The 19,486-nt window shown below is 30.8% G+C and overlaps 2 protein-coding genes and 1 long non-coding RNA gene across 4 annotated transcripts; all 3 read right to left on the reverse strand.

Annotated features, from left to right (window-relative positions):
- Positions 1-2,651: 2,651 nt before the first annotated feature.
- On the reverse strand, positions 2,652-7,258 carry LOC134254390 (uncharacterized). The gene is made up of 10 exons (XM_062736919.1): positions 6,627-7,258; positions 6,374-6,435; positions 5,367-5,447; positions 4,998-5,115; positions 4,829-4,863; positions 4,624-4,704; positions 4,432-4,500; positions 4,054-4,177; positions 3,736-3,779; positions 2,652-3,448 (listed from the first exon to the last, which is right to left on the reverse strand). The coding sequence occupies exons 1-10, from the start codon at positions 6,704-6,706 to the stop codon at positions 3,249-3,251; spliced, it is 894 nt and encodes a 297-aa protein (XP_062592903.1). The 5' UTR covers positions 6,707-7,258; the 3' UTR covers positions 2,652-3,248.
- A 2,270-nt stretch (positions 7,259-9,528) lies between these two features.
- Positions 9,529-17,405, reverse strand: LOC134254388 (multiple epidermal growth factor-like domains protein 10). Its single transcript, XM_062736918.1, has 3 exons — positions 17,286-17,405; positions 9,999-10,057; positions 9,529-9,788 (listed from the first exon to the last, which is right to left on the reverse strand). Exons 1-3 carry the CDS (start codon positions 17,378-17,380, stop codon positions 9,622-9,624), a joined length of 321 nt encoding a protein of 106 aa, XP_062592902.1. The 5' UTR covers positions 17,381-17,405; the 3' UTR covers positions 9,529-9,621.
- On the reverse strand, positions 11,458-16,747 carry LOC134254389 (uncharacterized). Of its 2 annotated transcripts, none has more exons than XR_009989310.1 (4): positions 16,564-16,747; positions 14,800-14,963; positions 14,278-14,327; positions 11,458-13,152 (listed from the first exon to the last, which is right to left on the reverse strand). It is a non-coding gene; the product is annotated as an uncharacterized LOC134254389 (long non-coding RNA). The 2 variants fall into 2 exon arrangements; XR_009989311.1 differs by having other exon boundaries at positions 14,274-14,327.
- Positions 17,406-19,486: the final 2,081 nt, after the last annotated feature.

The following is a 19,486-nucleotide window of genomic DNA, read 5'->3' on the forward strand; positions in this document are numbered from 1 at the left end:
TGGATATTATCGAGATCTTGAAAAATAAAAAAAAGTCTATGCAGTCAATCGATCAGGTATGGAAACTATGCAAAACCATATAGGCGCAATGCAACGTCTATGCGATAGAGGGGTATTGAAATATCGATGGAGTTAATCATTCAAAATGTTACTCTTTCCATTCTTATGAAGCTACAACCATTTGAAAACTTGTTCTTTGTATGTGTAGTATATTACCGGCAGCATCTTGAACATTTTAATCTCTTTTTAGACATTTTCCTGTCTGTACACATAATTTTTAAGTAGTGCAGTGCTCCATTACGCTCAATGACGTTCCGATTTTTGGCTGTGTTTTTACGCGTTGATCATTTATAAACGGCTATAAAACAGTCATATACCATCCAATTTTATTCAAAATTTCTCCTGGTGACGTTTCCTGCATACTTTAGCGGCAGGTAAAATATCATAACTCTCTTGGCACCACAATTGTGCAATTTTTAATTTTAATAAAGAGTCTTTGTGATGTAAACGTGCCAAAATGTAGCATGCTCCGTGAAACAAGATTTATCAAAATGAAAAAGCCGTATATTTTTCAATAAATACCGGAAAGCACCAAATTCTCGTATATTTATTGGAAGAAAGCTCAAGATTATATATGGAAAGTTTGACCAGTTTCGTGGAAATAGGGCGCTCACAATAGAACTTGTCCGCGAACTTTTCTAACACCCCTCGTACACAGTAAATAAGTTTAACATTGGAGCTAAATTTTAAAACCACTGGATTCAAATGACAGCAAACAAACACTTAGGAAATGCTAAAAACTACCTTGCATGTAAACTGTTAGATACCTCGGGCCCGCTTTAAACAAGTTTCTGCAGTGAGTTATCGTTCCTAAAAGCAAACCCAAACGGCACTTGAAAGGCCTATTGTTTATTTATTAGGTAGAATAAACAATTGCGTTAATTTTAAGAAGGCGCGCATTTTGAATGCTAATGGTTTTAGAATAATTTTGTGATTAAACTTATCACGAATTCCTACGTCTAAGTAAGCCTTGTACTTAAGTTTAAGATTTAAGATTCTCATTATATGAACGTCAGAAATTCATTTTAGGTTACATAAATAATTTTGGGAAAGCTTACTCATCTTCAAAACTCGATCCCACCTGTGGAATTTACTTGTGTCCATGTTTAGTGTCCTGTATTATTTGTTGAGATTTTGATGTCGATCACTATTTTTTTTCCTCACCTGTTTTATATTACATACACTTAAAAGTTCTAAGTGTTCACTTTAATAAATGTATTTATTTAAACTACTTTATAGAATGATGAGACATTTTTAAATTATTACAACAAATAAGTCTTCTCAACAGTTGTAGAAAGAAAATCAAATATAACGGATATGTCGATGAAAACCAATGTTCTGTGACGGAGCTTATAAACAATAAATTTGTACATTGCCGCACGCGTTTTTCTGTAGTTAGCATCTTTAATTATCAAATTATAAAAACTGGTTTCACTAAAAACACAAAATATTTTCTAAATGACCATTATGATAGAAGAAGGATATGGAGATAACGAACAGTATTCAATCTCAAAGTCAATAAAACAATACAAAATAGGAGCAGAGCAAATACGGACCTCCGAAACATCAGATGTGGGATCGGGTGCCACGGAGGAGTGAGCATCCCCTGCTGACCTGTCACACCCGCCGTGTGCTCCTTGTCATGATCAGGAAATAACGGAAAATCCCTTGTAAATCAGTGTACATTGTATAAATAATGGACTAACAATTAGTATGAAAAACGTCAGTCAGCATTTGACTCAATGATAAACTGTATTTGCTGATAAGGTCATTGTATCACCACAGAACGTACTAAATAATGACTTCAAAGGAGTCTGTTGATATTCTAGTTTCATCAACTTGCTTGTCAATAATTTACCTCGTTTTAGAAATTGTTCATACGTAAACAAAGCTCTTGTGTATCGAATCATCTGAGATATATACATAGCGTATTCAGGTGATGAAGGTATATTGCTGCATAAGTAAGGAAAATTTACGATAGAAAAGTTAAAGTCATCACATTTATCATATAGCTTGATTGTAAGATTACTATAAGGTCTTTTTCAAGTAAAAGATCCAAGTATGAAACCGATGTGTCAGACTCTTTTGTATCTTTTTTTAATGCCCGTTCGTGTAATAAATGCTGTGTTAATCGAAATTTATTCATCTCAAATGTAAATATAAGTAATAAACAACAATGTTAAAATGTTTACTGGGAAATTAACCTTTAGCTGGTACGAGAACCCTAAGAGCATCACAGGATTTGATCACGTGAGCAATTTAAAATTCATTTCACAAAAAAAAAACTTTTTAATGTGTTGTTTATTTCTTGAAAAGTCCAAATTTAGGGACACACAGAATTTTCAACTGTGTTAAAGTATCATAGATAAAGTATGGTGATAAAGAACGGTATCCAAGCTCTAAAGACCATTGGGACAGTACAGATTCGAGAGCAGAGCAAACAATCGCCTCATTATCATTAGAGATTGAACCAGGTGCAATGGATGCTACGCATCTCCTGCCAGCTGATCACACCTGCCGTATGCTCCAATTCATGAATTGGCAAAAGGAAAGTCAGTATTTATACAATGCTCTAACAGCTTAAAAAAGCCAAGTCAGCATTCAACTGATGATATATTATATTTGCTAAAAATGTCATTCTTTTGACCATAGATCTTGTGAAATGATGACTTTAAACAACATGTTTTTAAAGAGCTTATCTCGTTTAAAAAATGTTTGTGTGAAGAACATGCTTATTTTTTTGTGTTATCTGGGAGATAAAATCAAATATACAGATGATTATGGCATATAACTACATATGAAGGAAATTTGACGAATGAAATTGAGGTCCTCACGATTATCATACAGTTTTTGCTGCTGAACAACTATTAACGTTTTTCTGGTAATATATCAATGTGAGCGATGTAACAATTAAACATCTCTACTGCTAATTGCAACCTTAGTCTAAATATAAAACTTTACCCGAGTTTGGTGATTTCTCATGCTCTCATGGGAAGTTCACCAAATATCAATCAGAATTTATATTTTATAGGATTTCAGATTAAGAATAGTTATAAATGGTGCAGTGTTCAGAAAGAATGACTTCCAGACCATGCCAAGGAGACTAATATTTGAGCCACGTATTTTAAGTCATATTATGTCCATTAATATATGCTAGTTTTTTCATGTCGGATATTTATAGCATCAGATTAGAGAGAGTTTGTATATTGTTCAAGATTTTGTGGTGTACTGTAGTCGGACTGTCTCCCATTCCTTTGTGGGGTACTGTAGTCAGACTGTCGCCCACTCCTAAGCCGACGTTCCCGGTGTGACAGTGGAGTATACCCTCGCTCCATTGTTCCGGTAAGATGAAGAGCATTCATGTTGTGTGTGCACACCTGCTTTAATCCTACACAAAAATACAAAAGAAACTTTTTACAATTTCTTATTTTCAATAGTACAATTAAGATTTGATAAATAAGTCCAAGATATAGAAAGTATTTTTCATCTTTTATTAAAAAATCAGTTACAATATTTAATAAACATTATCTAACTTCAGTAATAATTAAAGATCAAATCTCACAAGTCTTATTAACAAAATTTGGAGTCATCTAATGTGGGATAAAGTTTCTAGGATGAGGTTATAAATTTGGTCTATCTTTTGCATACATATGTGCTTTTGAATTTAAAACATACCGATAGGAAATTCTGTTCTTCTGTTACGCTTCTTTGTGTAATACCTCAAAAACGAGAGGAATGTTTTCAATAATACTTTACATTCATTTTCCTTTAATAATTTTTAGCAATTCATGCCTACAAATAATTTTGTGGTCTTGTAATTATGAAATATAAATAGATTATATAAATAACATAGTAAGCTATTAAAACAAAGTATTTTTTTCCTTTTTTATAAAAGAATACATGATCTGAAAAAATAACTTTTTTCGCATTATTTCTTTCTCCATTTAAAAAAAAAATAAGAATTAAGAGATAAAAACAACTATCTGAACATACACCAGGAGAGGAATTAGAATGACGACACAGCCAAATATCATAAATAAGGAGATGGTTATCAACTGTAGATGACTAGATATCTGCTGTAACTCCTTTCCACTGTTTTCACTGTTCACAGTATAACCTAAATAAATATCAATGAGTTATCATTATCAACGTTTTTTTTCAATGCAAATTTAATAGGTTGTCTTTATTGTCAAAGGACTAAAAGTTTTACAGCAAATAAAATATATAGTTTAATTGAAAAAAGAAGGAAAACCTTTTTTGAGTTTTATATGCTGTTATAATAATTAAATTTCAACCAAAATATAGGTGTTGAAAAAATAATTTTGTTTCTATTTTGCAATGATTTTTGTTACTTAAAATCATTATACGTACGTTTTGGATTTTCTTCTGAAACATGTGGCCAAGACGTTACATCCATGGATAAGATGATAACTTTTGATTCTGTCATAGGAATGCGACTTATATGATTTTACGTATGAATAACTGAAAGGGGTGACAATAATACGAAAGAGATCATGGATAAGATGAAGACAGAGAGAAACACAGACTAACAGACTGACAGACCTCTCCTTGTGTTTACTCTAAGTTTGGTTCTCTCGTTGATTGTTTTATGCTTCTCTGTTACTGCTGACATCTTCGTATTTTCTAGTGTTATTCAAAGAAAACTATATTTTAAATATAATTCTGTGGAGGCAAATCTCATGTATTGAAGAGATATCCTAAGTAATTGTGTGTTAAAGGATATTTAAAATTTTCGGGTAATATTTACCATGCTTATGATCTGTTGTCCCTTTCACCGAAGACCTATGAATTCAAAATATTTATGTTATGAACTAATATGGCGATAAGTTTAAAACTTTATACTGTTACTGTTATGTTTTTACAACAACTTTGTAACTTTGAAATATCTAAATATTTTAAGCAATAATAAATCATACATCTTCATAGTCGAGGATCCTAGGGTTGACTTGTCTATTGTAGACACACGTGACCTAGTTTTTGTTGAATCGATTGAAATAAAGTGACTGATTTTCTCCAACTTGAACACTTTGGGGGCTAAAAGTAATAATAAGAAGTAATAATTTAAAGTAATCGGTGATGTTAAAAAATATCAACTAAAGCAGTCACGATATTATAGATTACATTAGGGAATGTATCTCCATATATTTTATGTGGGCAAACAAAACAATGAATTTCTTTCGAACAATAACATACGAATAATTAACTGAAAGGGGTGACAATAATACGAAAGAGATCATAGATAGAGATGGAGACAGAGAGAGACACAGACTAACAGACTGACAGACCTGTGCTTGTGTTTACTCTTAGTTTGGTTCTCTCGTTGATTGTTTTATGCTTCTCTGTTACTGCTGATATCTTCGTATTTTCTAGTGTTATTCAAAGAAAACTATAGTTTAAATGTAATTTTGTGGAGGCAAATCTCATGTATTGAAGAGATATCCTTAATAACTGTGTGTTAAAGGATATTTAAAATTTTCGGGTAATATCTACCATGCTTATGATCTGCTGCATTCTAAACATGATTAAAATACCATGAAGGGAATAATCAAAGAATTCAATGAAGTATATGGAGATAACGAACAGAATTCAATATCAAAGTCCATAAAACAATACAAAATAGGAGCAGAGCAAACACGGACCCCCGAAACATCAGAGATGTGATCAGGTGCCTTGGGGCAGTGAGCATCCCCTGCTGACCGGTCACACTAGCCGTGGTTCCTTGTCATTATCTTGAAATAACGGAACAATCTGTCGTCAATCCAGTGTATAAATAATGGACTAACAATTAGTATGAAAAGGTCAGTCAGCATTTAACTGAATGACAAATTGTATTTGCCTACAATGTCATTCTATCGACCATAGAACTTACGAAATGATGCCTTTAAACGAGGCCGCTTATATTCTTGCTTGTGAATAATTTACCTCGTTTTAGAAATTGTTCATACGTACAGCAGATTCTTTTTTACTGCAAACCTTAAGTGAATTTTTTTTCAATACGTCTTCAACTATAACAATTTAGCATTAAGTCAAACGCTGACTATGATTTATATACTAAGTGTTAGGCAAATGTTTATCCACATAATTGTCAATGAAATTTTCAGTTATTTCCCGATCACGAGAAGGAGCGTACGGCGGTTGTGACCGGTGGACATGATATGAAAACTTTTCCATGGCATCTGATCCAAACTCTGTCCATGTTTGCTCTGCTCAAAAACTGTTTTTTTTTTTCTTGTGGAGTTTTGAGCTCGAATTTTGTTCATTACCTTTCTATATTTTCATGAATAAACCTTACCTTTATAAGTTTTATTGTCAACGTCAAAATATTCATTATAGCAACAAGGGACACCATCCGGTCTAAAATATAAATTCGAATAAGTTGACACGAAAATATAAGAGTATCATGGAACATAAAAGAACATATTCTATCAATGTTAACCACTTTAAGAAATTTTATCTTTGTTTATTTAACGTCAAATGAGATTCGGATATTCAGATAATATATTAATTAAAAACGTCGTACAGCTCTAAAATAAAAATCCACTCACCTTCGGCACTCAGTACTGCAGGTAGCAGTATTAATAAAAATATTCAACAATGCTAAAATTATCTCATATTTCGATTTCATTTTCGTTTTTTTTTCCTCAAAGATTAAAAGAAAAATGTTATTTTAGAAAAGAAAATTATAAAATGATTTTAAAAAATTAGTTTAACTATGCAGTATAACTGCCGTATTTTATAAGGTCTACCAGGGAATATCTCTACAAGGAAAAAAATGCGCTTTAAATAGACATTTTTCAAAAATTCTTTCCGGGAAAAGTCAAACGTTTAAAAGTTTAAAGTAAAAATAACTAAAAAGAACTTTTGATTGAAAACATTTTATAAGTTATTGCATGTTTCTTTTGAAATTATATAGTGAGAGGTTTCATGAATAATTGATTTTCATTATGTTTCGTCTAGAGTGATCCATATGTTATTTATTTAAATGAATTATCAAGATTTCTCCAGAATATGATGACCTACAGTATTACAGTTGTAACTTTTTCTAGATTTCATCATATTATGTAAGTGACAGTTTTTATGATCATTAGAATGAATTAAGAAAAAAGAAATTCGGGTTCCTCTTACCTCAGAATATTTCAGAAAAAAAATATGAATACTTTAGCAAAAGAGTAATTGTTATTTATGCTGTCATGCATAAAGGGCCGTTCGAACAAGCTTTCAACTTTCCCATCAGAGAATACAATATTAGTATCACTTGAAAAAGTATCATTTTCTATAATTTAGAGCATGTCTTGAAATTAAAACAAAAATTATATAACTTGTAGTGTTAAAACACAAGTATTATTCATGGTACAAATATGGTCCATTTTAGGACATAATAACCAACAAACCAACCAACCAACCCCAACCCCCCTATAAATATGCATTCATAGTGTGCAAAAGCGTATCATTAACCTTATTCTGTATGGTACACCATGTTCTCTATGTCAGAGTTTTGTTGTTTCTATTCGAGATTTTTGTTTGTATTCGTCTGGAAAACGACAATTTCTAAGTAACTCTTCTGACATTCTAGTCTTTACAACACTGTATGGTCTATCTGCCTTTTCAAGGGTTTCACCATAGAGAGAATCCTCTTTAATCAATAAAGTATCGTTGTTGGATTTTTCGAACAGATTATTTGAAGAATCCATAGTTCGTTCCCAATTACTTGTGTATGCAAAAGAGGAAAATGGTTTTGAAATTTTGGAACTTCGTCTATTACGGAGAAATCTAAAGAACTGCTGGATTTCAGAAAGGCACACCCCTCATTATTACATAATTCTTGTAGCCAAAAAATATCAGGATCCGCAATGCTTTGTTCTTTATCGAATTGTAACATGTGAGAGTCGCCATGGAAGGAGATTTTTTCATACAGGCTATATGAAGGCAGATACATATCATCCGACGCACCTTTTAGTTTTCTTATAATCAAAGATGGGCTAGATCCAGCACTACTGCTTCTGTGTTGATCATGACTGATTTCATCATAGTCTTCTAATTTTTCTAAATGATTCGCTGAAGTGTGTGTGTCCTCTGCACTTTCGTAGTTTTGTTTGATGGTATCACTTGTATGATCTTTTTTTTAATAAATTGAAATAATTTTGAAAATGATTACTTTTTTCTCTTGAAGCATTTTCCCCCAATTTTTTTTTTAATAATTGATATGCATGTTAATTTTTCTTTTTTATGTTTTTTTTTACAATTGTCAGAATAATAAACTGTTTAAGCGTTTTGCTTACCAATATTTATACTCAAATGAGAATGAAATGTTGATTTACCAAAATATTCGTATGTCCAATGACAAGGGTTGGATAGTTTTCACCTGCATCTAGGCGAAAAGACAGGTTGTTTAAGAGCTGTTGAGAAAAATCTTTATTATAAAATACACCACAAAGTTGATTTGACATATAAAAGGATAAAAGTGCTCACCTAAGTGATGGTCGCAAGTAAAACAAAACTCCCCCGAAAAAAATATTGCTATAAAAACAATTAAAAGTAAAAAAGCCAACATTGAATGATCATTTTGGTTTGTAATTGTTGATGATTCTGTTGTTGATGTAGATCTCCTGGTCCATTGGTAAGTTTTCTCCTATGATGATTTCCCAGTCACGTGGAAAATCCTCTCTCCACTCACGCGGTTCATTTTCTCTGATGTAGATATTTCAGTCACGTGGTCAGTTTTCTCTGAAGTAGATAACCCCAAATGGAATGTCATTTTGCTGGATTCTTTGAATTATATTGGCCATTTTGTACTTTTAGACTTGGTTGTTCTTTGGACGTATTGTTCTCTGGGGAACGCATATAGTGTTGTCTGTATAGAAAATTCTGAAATAAAAGAAAACCTTTTTCACCATATATCATTTAAAATATTGTCAATAAGTGAACAGAATCATGAAAATCAGTTAGAAAACTTATTCACTTTGAAAATGACTGAAACTGCAGTGCGTCATCGTTTATAGCATCCTTAGTTTGGTTTACTTAATTGTCTACGAAATGATGGATTGGAAGATTTTGTAGATGATTTAATTTTTGGTTTGTTAAAAACATTCCAAGCAGACTCTTTTTCAAAACAAATATCATTCATTGAAAGAGAAAACATTGGTTACTTTAAAACAAACGAAATATGTGCAAATAAAATACATAAGCACATTACATATATTTGATAACATGATTTATTTTTGTAGTTTACCGTGTTTTGACAATAGATAATTTTTTTCAAATTTTTTTTAGAACATTAATTCTTCGCTAGTTTGCTTACTTTTTTGTGAAGATGCCCTAGTATCTTCGGTTACTCCTGTTATCCGTTTTTTTTTCACCTCTGTTGTATCTGTAAGTCTTGCAAAGATGTTAAATTTGTATTTATTGCAGAAGGTTTGTTTTTGCTGTGGGTAATTTTTGTATCTGTAGTTTATTAGTCATTTTCAAATGAAGAAAAATGAGGCATATATTGGATTGCTTTAAACAGATAAAATCTTCAAATTTGAATTAGCAAATTTGTATTTATGATATAGAGAAAATAATACTGGTATGTGTTACACCTTTTGGACACCCATTTACATAATGGCATACGTACCCTTCACAACCGCAGGGACTAGTGCAAAGACGGCCATAGAAACCTAATGTGCATCGTTGTATGCAGTTCAAACCAAATCTTCCCAATGGACACTCTATATAAAATGAAAGAATAACACAATGAATCTGAAATGAAACAACTGTTCTAAAATGTGTTTTAAGATTCACAATACGCGTTTTTTTAAAAATTGTTTCAATTTTTAAATTTCCAAAATAATTATAATTATTTAAACCTCTTCAAAAAGTAATAACGCACTTAATTAAAGATATCAGAGAATTTTTGTTAACGAAGACTGCCTGCTTACCTAAACAGCTGTCACTATGTTTATCAAAATAATAATTGTAATCACATATGATATTGTCCCTACAAGAGATATTATTATAATAGACCTTTTCAAGGTTATTGGACGCCATCTTGGATTGGGGGCATCACGCGACATCGTAGCTAACGTAAACAATAGCAGCTGATGCAGATGCACCGCATCAATTTTCGTCTAGCGATCGCTTCACAGTCATTGTCATTTAGAATTGAACGTATGCATATCGTAAGCAACATATTTTATTTTAAAAAAGATCATTTTCTTTAATAATTGCTGTTTATTTACCTTAAATGAACTGCATATATATTACAACGTGCAATCATGATCATGTAAAAAGTGCGAGATGGAGTGCTTATGTTACGTTACTATCTATCCTCTTGTAACAGTTTAAGCATGAAATATTTGTGGAAATAAAAACAGAAGAAGGTTTAAGAATCACTCATATAAATTTTATCTTTTACTTGGATGTTTTTTTTCAATTTAATTTCTTTTATATCTATACTACCAACGAGTAACGTGGGCGGATCCAACAGAGAATATTGAGAAGTACTGAATGAATAAAAGCTCATAAAAATATCTGTAAATAGACATATAGACCAACATACTTAAAAAATGATTTTTTTTTTAGACAACTTTCAATAGGTTTTAATTAATTAAATTCAAAAAAAAAAATAAGATAAAAATATTAAGTATGTGTTAAATAACACTATGATTTAAAAATATGTTGCATGCATGTGTATACCAATGTCAAAATATTGCAACTTCAAAGTAAATAATTATACAAATTTATTTAAACAGTAATTTTTAAAAAATAATTTTAATCATAATTAAAAAATTGTCTGTGTCACATGTGTAAAATTCTGCTTAGCTTTAAAATTATTTAAGTAAGGATTTCAATGCTTTTACAATTTTTAGGACTTTTAAAGCTATACAAGATTTAGACTGTGTAATGGCATTAATAGTACTTCAACAGTTATTAGCTTCTGACTAGTGATGCAAAGTCTCTGGTTCAATACCTGGTGATCTTTTGATTTAAATTTCATCATAAACTTTTATTAAAATACAAAAAAAAATGTTAGTTTACCACATTCAAGATGATACAAGAATCCAAATACATGTACACATGTATTGAAGACCTTTCCTTTGTTTAGTACTTCATTTTGTTGATATGATATTTCATCCATCACTTGTGTATATTTTTGTAACAATACAATCCGACTTTTTTTTCTAATTCATGCACATCTAACAAGAAGTCTGTGAGCCAATGCTCACTAGTTATACCCCTGCTCTGATGTGAATAAACACTATTATATTAATAAACTCATGCAAGTACAGTTACAGCCTTACAGGCAGATGCACGGATAAATAGGAAGTTGACATCCGATTCATACAAAATGGAAATCCCACCAAATTGCATGCCTCAGCTAAGAATGTGCTTAACATTCAAGCATCTTTGATGAGTAGTTGCTGAGAAAACTGAAATCATAAATTTGTTTTGGACAGACAGACTGACTGAGTGACACACAAGTAAAACGGTCATCGGTGTTCCTCCTCTCTTTCGGATGGGGTATAAAAATAGAATTTATACATCTTTATATGTTTATTTTCATTAATTATATATAAATGGTATTCGAAATCTCAGTGATTCTCCAGCTGCGGAAATATATAATTCAATGGAGAGAAAGATCACAGAAGTACTGTAGACCAAATATCTGGCTCATATTCCTCATGAAAAATTTAAGCAGGTATCCTCTTGTTTCATTTTAAGCATATTCATCTTAAATATACAGTCAAACTATCTTCAAGTTTATGATTAAAGAAAAAAAATAACAAGAAAATTAATATAGTATCTTCATCAATCAGTCCGACAATAAGTGAAAAATTTGCTTTCAGCGGAAAACAAGGAATTCCTATATTTCCTCTCTGTATGATCATTGTACAACAATCCTAATCTCCCCTCCCCTAAAAAACTGTATGTATGAAAAAAAATTACAAATGTAGTAAAATTAGATTCTTTGATTCACTCGTTAATGGATCACTGTATAATGTTAAGAAAGGAAGCAAACATGAAAGAAACCATATGTGTACAGTAAAACTTGTTTAGTTGGAACACGGATATTGCGAATTCACGGATAAAGCGAAGTTATCTTGGATCCCAAAGTACACAAATTTAACAAATTCTTTATACGGAAAGAACAAATAATGGTTAAAGTAAAGTAATTTTCCGGGTCCCAGTGACTTCGTTATAGCCGAGTTTTACTGTATGTGGATTGGAGTGTTACTTTGTACCTCTCAGTAATAAAATCCAATGGATACAATACTATAGTATATACCGGTGCACATCACACAATACAAAAATCTTATCTATACAGTTGCCTTGTCCCCCAAATTATTAATATGAACATTGTTTTTGCTTGTCAAAACATTACTTTTAAGTTGAACCCCCCTTCCTTCATCACCCTGAAATTTCTTCAACAGACCTGCAGCTAGATCTAAGGAGCTTAATTTTAAAATGTGCTGGGTAAATCACATTCCTATATAGCACATGACATCCCAAGGATCAAGTGCTAAAGAGAGTTCAAGTATTCTCAATTGCAAACAATTTTACATACATGTACAAATTTATTATTTATCATGATTATTACATGTATTTTTTCAAGCTGTAATAAAAATACAAGTTTTAATATCATGTGAAATGTTTTTTTTTCCTTTTATTAATAGCTCTTATTGTAACAACTTTGAAAGAAAACATGCATTTGATTTTTCTGCAAACATCTTGGTCAAATTGGTAACATCAAAATATCCATGGCAAATGTTAATCTTTGATATTTAGTTGAAGCTGATCATTGTATTGGTGTAAATAAGTACACTTTATCTTTCAACAAAAATATGTACATGAGCAGTAATTTAAAGTTCATTAAAAAAAAATTCCTAGCAAATTCTAAAGGACAATGTAAAGCCCTCTCTATTTTAGTTTCTATCACAAAACAGACTGTATGTCATTTCTCTACATTTCGTCAAAATGAGATAAAATCCATGTGTTGATATCGTGACTTTTGATTATCGTTATCCCATACGAGTCCAACAGCTACAAGTAGGGCTGCCACAGTCTGGATTTGAATTTAGGATTCTTCAAAATCTGTAATGAGGAGATTATACATTTCAAAGGAGTAGGGCCATTATTCTTCAGAGTTTAGTATCTATGATTTTATCAGAAAGAAATCTGTTACAACAGAAATAGCACAGAGACTATCAATTTTGATAATTAAGTATAATTTAATTTGTAAAATGGTTATAATATAAATTTTATACATTTTGAATGCATTTTGAATCTACAAGTGGTTTCAAATCATTGCAAATAGCCTTAATTGATTTATAAAACAGTTTCAAAAACTGCAGCTCCTTTCACACATTTCTCGACCTCTTTCTCAAGAAGAGTCAATCAATCATTCAACATAATTGCATTTCAAAGCAAAAGTTGCAATAAAGCAAAACAACTTGACCTCCTTTAAGGCCATTCCAAGTTTTTTCTATGTTTAGCGTCCGCATGCGCCTTGGTTTTTGACACCCCATATAAGAAAAAACACACAACATCAGGAGTCCTGAAATTGATTAATTTAGTCAAAATTTTTGAATTTTGTCAATTTTTCCAAATAATTCTGTACAGTAAGTTATACTGGGTGTATTTTAAGCATTTAATCTCTCGTTTTTACTTAAGAATAGTTATTTCTTCTATTTAAAATGTATTTATCTTTTAAAATGCAATCTATATAAAATCTGTAGACAAGACTTTCTAAGAAATGTTGGAATTTAAAATTTACATTATAATGATTTAAATGTTCTCTTTAAATATTTGTTAACTCATTTCCCTCGTCAATCTGCAAATTTTATTTATAAAGCCTATAATATAAGACAAAGAAAAATCACACGCATGTAATTATTGTATATCTATTGCTAAAAGTGACTTATAGGTCCGATGGGCCGGGTGTTCCACATATATGTTTAATTGTATATCGAATGTTAAAAATTACTGTATACACATGTCACTATAATAAAATATTTACTTACTTACTTACTTAAGCAGTTTAGTTAGATCAAATCATATGAAGGACGTCATTTTTATGACTTTTAAGCCTGTGTTTTATGTTTTGGTTTGTGTGTTTTTTTGCGAATTGGTAGGTAGGTTTTTGAAAGATGGCTGGACGCTAAACAGAGAAAAAACTTGGAATGGCCTAAATTTGAAATATGAAGAGATAAAACTTACTTGAGGCATATACTGTTTATATTTCCATGCAGTGTTAAAAGAGCACTCTTCTGAAAAAAAATAGATAGGTACATACACAATTATAAAAACTTGATAATTTCCTAATGAAATATCTTTGATAATTGATAAAATCATTGCTGTTAAGTAAGATTCATATATTCTAAATATTCATTTCTTAAAACTAAGGATTTACAAAATAAAAATTTCCTTTGTAATAATGAAGATCTTTAGCATAATGCCAATTATTCATGCTTGTAATTTGGTGGTACATGTATTATGTCACAATGCAACTATATTTATCTCCTTTTTTTATCCAATTTCATGGGCTTTTTATAACAGATTGAACAAAAAATGCAACATTTTTATTCTCAAATCTTTATATTCTTTTTTTTTAATGAAATACAAGTATTTACACAGGGATTTACTTTTAATTAATTTCAAAACTATTTTGTTTGGTTAAAATTCAAATAACAAATTTGAAAGCAAAATGACATGTACCTGCTACTTAGTTCATGTACTTACTTCGGCCTGTCCTTCTCTGAGGAACATAGGCCATTGATGACAGTCCTCCAACGAACTCGATTCAGAGCTGCTTTAGCTGCATCCTGCCATGTCATATCCTGTGTCTTTAACTCTGACTCCGAGAATGAGACACGCCTTCAGGTGTTTCTAGGATATCTTCTCTTCTACAATAATATTAAATTGTGTAAAATTGCACAATTTTGATTCATATGCATGCATCATGGATATTTTTTCTGGTATAACTACATGATTCAATATTAAAATCCCTTTTGTTTCCTTTTATTTCTTTTTTTCAATTTATTTTATTTCTCCTTATTTAATTGACTGAACATGAATTTGAAGATAATCATACCTTGTTTTATGCATGTAAAATATTTGCTATATTTATGTACAGCGTATTTTAAAATATATATAAATCTCACTCAATTTTAAAAATTAAAGTTTTGTGTAAATAGCTAGCAATATTCTTAATTATAATTTAAAGTATTCAAAATTGCAGTGATGATAAAAAATATTTTCATGGGGAAAAATACTTTTTCAAGGTGTCTTTATATCTTTCATATATTTGTTGGCATAACTGTATACAAACTATACTTGATGAAGTTATTGGTTCAAATGCTAATACATTATCAATAAATGATTTTGAAAATAATTTGAAAAAATATTTTGAGAACATAGTTTTTAAGGATATAATAAATATCAGAGAAAAGGGTAATGGCAAATTATCATTCTACAGCCAGTTAATAAGTCAAGGGATCTAAACAAACTTGAAATTCAACCATACTTAAATTTTTCCATTTCCAAGAATCTTCGTTCTTTTTTGACTCGATTGAGAATAAGTGCTCACAAATTACAGATAGAGGTTGGCAGATATTGTAACCCAATTATACCAAGAGATGAAAGATTTTGTATTAATTGTAAAAATGTCGTTGAAGATGAACATCATTTTTTATTTGTATGTCCTCTATATAAACAACTAAGAAGTGAATTTTGTACACTTTTTAATAAAACCTGTATATCATATGAAATTCTTAATCCAGCAGATGTTAATTCTACAAGGAATATTTGTAACTTCATACGTGATGCATGTAATAAAAGAAAATCTATGTGACTATATATTTTATATTTGTTTACTGTATGTATGACTTGCGCCACATGTGGTTTTTGTCAAATTGAATAAATAAATAAAAATAAAAAAAAATATATTTCTTGAAGTTGACCCCTTTGTACATGTATATACTTGCAAGAGTTATCTGTATAAACAATGCCAATACTGAACTGTGAATGACTTGTAACTAGTGAAGTGCAGTGAAGGTGCAAATGCAATGAATTAATAACACTTAATTTATATATATAATATACAAAATATGATTTATTCATACTATATTAATTATATTAATTCAAAATAATGTTCAATCTTGGATATTGTTAATTAGAACTCATCTTTTAACGATGTAATATATTTTTTCGATATCTCACTCCCCTTTGGCCGATTTCAAAGCTCTATAAAAAATTGAAATTTTGTTCCAGGCTTTCGAAAAAAAATTGCCTAGCATCCAAATCATCTCCACCTAATACCACAAAAATTACAGTGCTGAAATATGCCGCATATAGCCAGGGCAATGCAAAACATGACCGACCTCCAAAGTACAGGAAGCGTTTCCGTGGGCCACGTGGTTCTGACAACCTTGAGTAAATATGTAACTTACGTCATTAAAGTGTAAATCAGAGCTAAAATAATTGTTTATAGTTAAAAAACATTACCTTGGGGTCTCTTCTGCACACCTAGGTACACTTGTTACGACGCAGGTAAATTATACGCGGCGATTATATTCGCAGCATCGTCAGCTGCGGAGCTCGATTCAGCCATTGTTATTATGACGTCAGCCCCCAATGTTTGCCCCCAGTCCAAGATGGCGGCCAATAACCTTGATAGGGTCTATTGTAATCACACATGACATTTACTCGACAAGAGATATTATCATTATAATTGCAATCACATATGATATTGTCCCTAAAACGAGGTAAATTATTGACAGGCAAGTTGATGAGCAAGAATAACAGCAGTCACGTTTAAAGTCATCATTTCGTAAGTTCTATGGTCGATATAGTGACCTTTACAACAAATTTAATTTATTATTGAGTCAAATGATGACTGGCGTTTTTCATACTAATTGTTAGTCGATTATTTATACACTGGATTTACTAGGGATTTTTCCGTTATTTCCTGATCATGACAAAAAGGATGTGCCCAATCAGTAGGTGATGCTTACTCCTTCATTGCACCAGATACCACCTCTGATGTTTCAGAGGTCCGTGTTTGCTCTGCTCCTATTATGTATTGTTTTGTGGACTTTGAGAATGAATACTGTTCGTTATCTTCATATCCTTCCCTAAAAGATATAAGATATATCCGTTTTAAACTATATGCAATTCTAAGAAACTCAATCACAATTAAGGACTGAAAGGAATAAGTGTATTCTTACCACTTTAAAGCAGCTGATGTTCCACAGTTGTTTGATAGTAGAGATATTACAAAGCACAATTTTGTAAGAGCTGCTTTACACATTATTCGTTTCATTTCTATGAAAAAAAAAATAATTATGTTACTATTGAAATGTAATATTCAATCCAGACCCAGTTTTTGAAAACTGCTCAAATAAAAGGAAATAATCACGGCGATTGTAACCTGATTGAGAAATAGGAAATATATTCTTCAAATGCATCGAAATATTTTTTTATGAAAGTGCAGTACTCTCTTACTTGTATTTCATTCAAATTAGACTCAAGTTATATTGATTATTTAACGGAAAATATCTCAATCAAAAGGAAAGGAAGAAATACAATTTCATATCATTATTTTCAGATAATTAAAGCACGCTGCAACAGACAATATACATGTAAATTGTATTTAGATTAAATTCAATGTAAAATTCATGTTTTATTAGAATAAAGAACCATGTGTTTTCTTAGGATACCAACTCTTTTCTGGTAATAGCAAATTGAAATCACCTCTGGTATTTCAGGAGTCCATGATTATTTCAGTAGATTTATGGGATTTATGGGTTTGACCATTGTTTATGTCTGTTACTGCTTATATAATTCAAACTGATAAGAAATGATTTTCAAAGTGTGTATCATTACGCAGATAAAAATAGCTTTGCTAGAAAACATGAATTTGCTCTTTTCAAAACCTGAATTTTCCGAAATATTACAGTACACTTTTACTTGTATTTCATTCAAATTAGACTCAAGGACTGAAAGGAATAATCACGGTGATTGTAACCTGATTGAGAAATAGGAAATATATTCTTAAAATGCATCGAAATATTTTTTTTATGAAATTGCAGTACTCTTTTACTTGTATTTCATTCAAATTAGACTCAAGTTATATTGATGATTTAACGGAAAAAATCTCAATCATAAGGAAAGGAAGAAATACAATTTCATATCATTATTTTCAGATAATTAAAGCACGCTGCAACAGACAGTATACATGTAAATTGTATTTAGATTAAATTCAATGTAAAATTCATGTTTAGAATAAAGAACCATGTGTTTTCTTAGGCTACTAGCTCCTTTCTGGTACTTGCAAATTGATTTCACCTCTGGTATTTCAGGAGTCCATGATTATTTCAGTAGATTTATGGGATTTATGGGTTTGACCATTGTTTATGTCCGTTACTGTTTATATAATTCAAACTGATAAGAAATGATTTTCAAAGTGTGTATCATTACGCAGATAAAAATAGCTTTGCTAGAAAACAAGAATTTGCTCTTTTCAAAACCTGAGTTTTCAGCTCGATATGTAAACAAATTGCCCTCTTCCTCTTATACTTGTTACGTCCTTGTTATCATATAAGAGGAAGATACGAGACAAAACCATATTTTATTTATATGATTTATTATGGACAAACCGTATTATATATATATATATATATATATATATATATATATATATATATATATATATATATATATATATATATATATATATATATATATATATATATATATATATGATTTCCGTGTACAGTGAGTGAAGTTATATAAAATTCAGATATTTTTATTATCATAAGCGTACCAGATATCATACTATCTGAAACATAATCCTCCTTCGTGTTCATGTTCTTCTTCGCCCTATAACTATAGTCCTGCTGGACACGTTATTACAGGTGACGTAAATATAGTTCGTAATGCAGACCTTAGATCACTTATTTTAAAAGGTCCTACATATAGGGAACCCCGATCCTTCAACTGGCGTCGGAATTTCATAAATATATATTGTTAAAATGTTTACTGGGAAATATATCAAAAAATCAAATATACAGATGATTATGGCATAAAACTACACATGGAAGGACAATTGACGAAAGAAAAATTGAAGTCCTCACAATTATCATACAGTTTTGTTGCTGAACAACTATCTAAGTTTTTTTCTGGTAATATATCAATCTGAGCGATGTCACAAATAAACTTGTCCACTGCTAAATGCAGCCTTAGTCGAAATATTAAAATATACCTGTATTTGGTGATTTCTCATGCTCTCAAGGGAAGTACAGCAAATATCAAATAATCAAAATTTATATTTTATAGGATTTCAGATTAAGAATAGTCTTAAACGGTGCAGTGTTCAGAGAGAATGACTTCCAGACAATACAAAGGAGAACAGTATTTGAGCCACGTA

The sequence above is a fragment of the Saccostrea cucullata genome, unplaced genomic scaffold, assembly GCF_032062105.1.
Source record: "Saccostrea cucullata isolate Sc308-1 unplaced genomic scaffold, CSIRO_AGI_Scuc_v1 ctg1731, whole genome shotgun sequence".
Taxonomy (NCBI): Eukaryota; Metazoa; Mollusca; class Bivalvia; order Ostreida; family Ostreidae; genus Saccostrea; species Saccostrea cuccullata.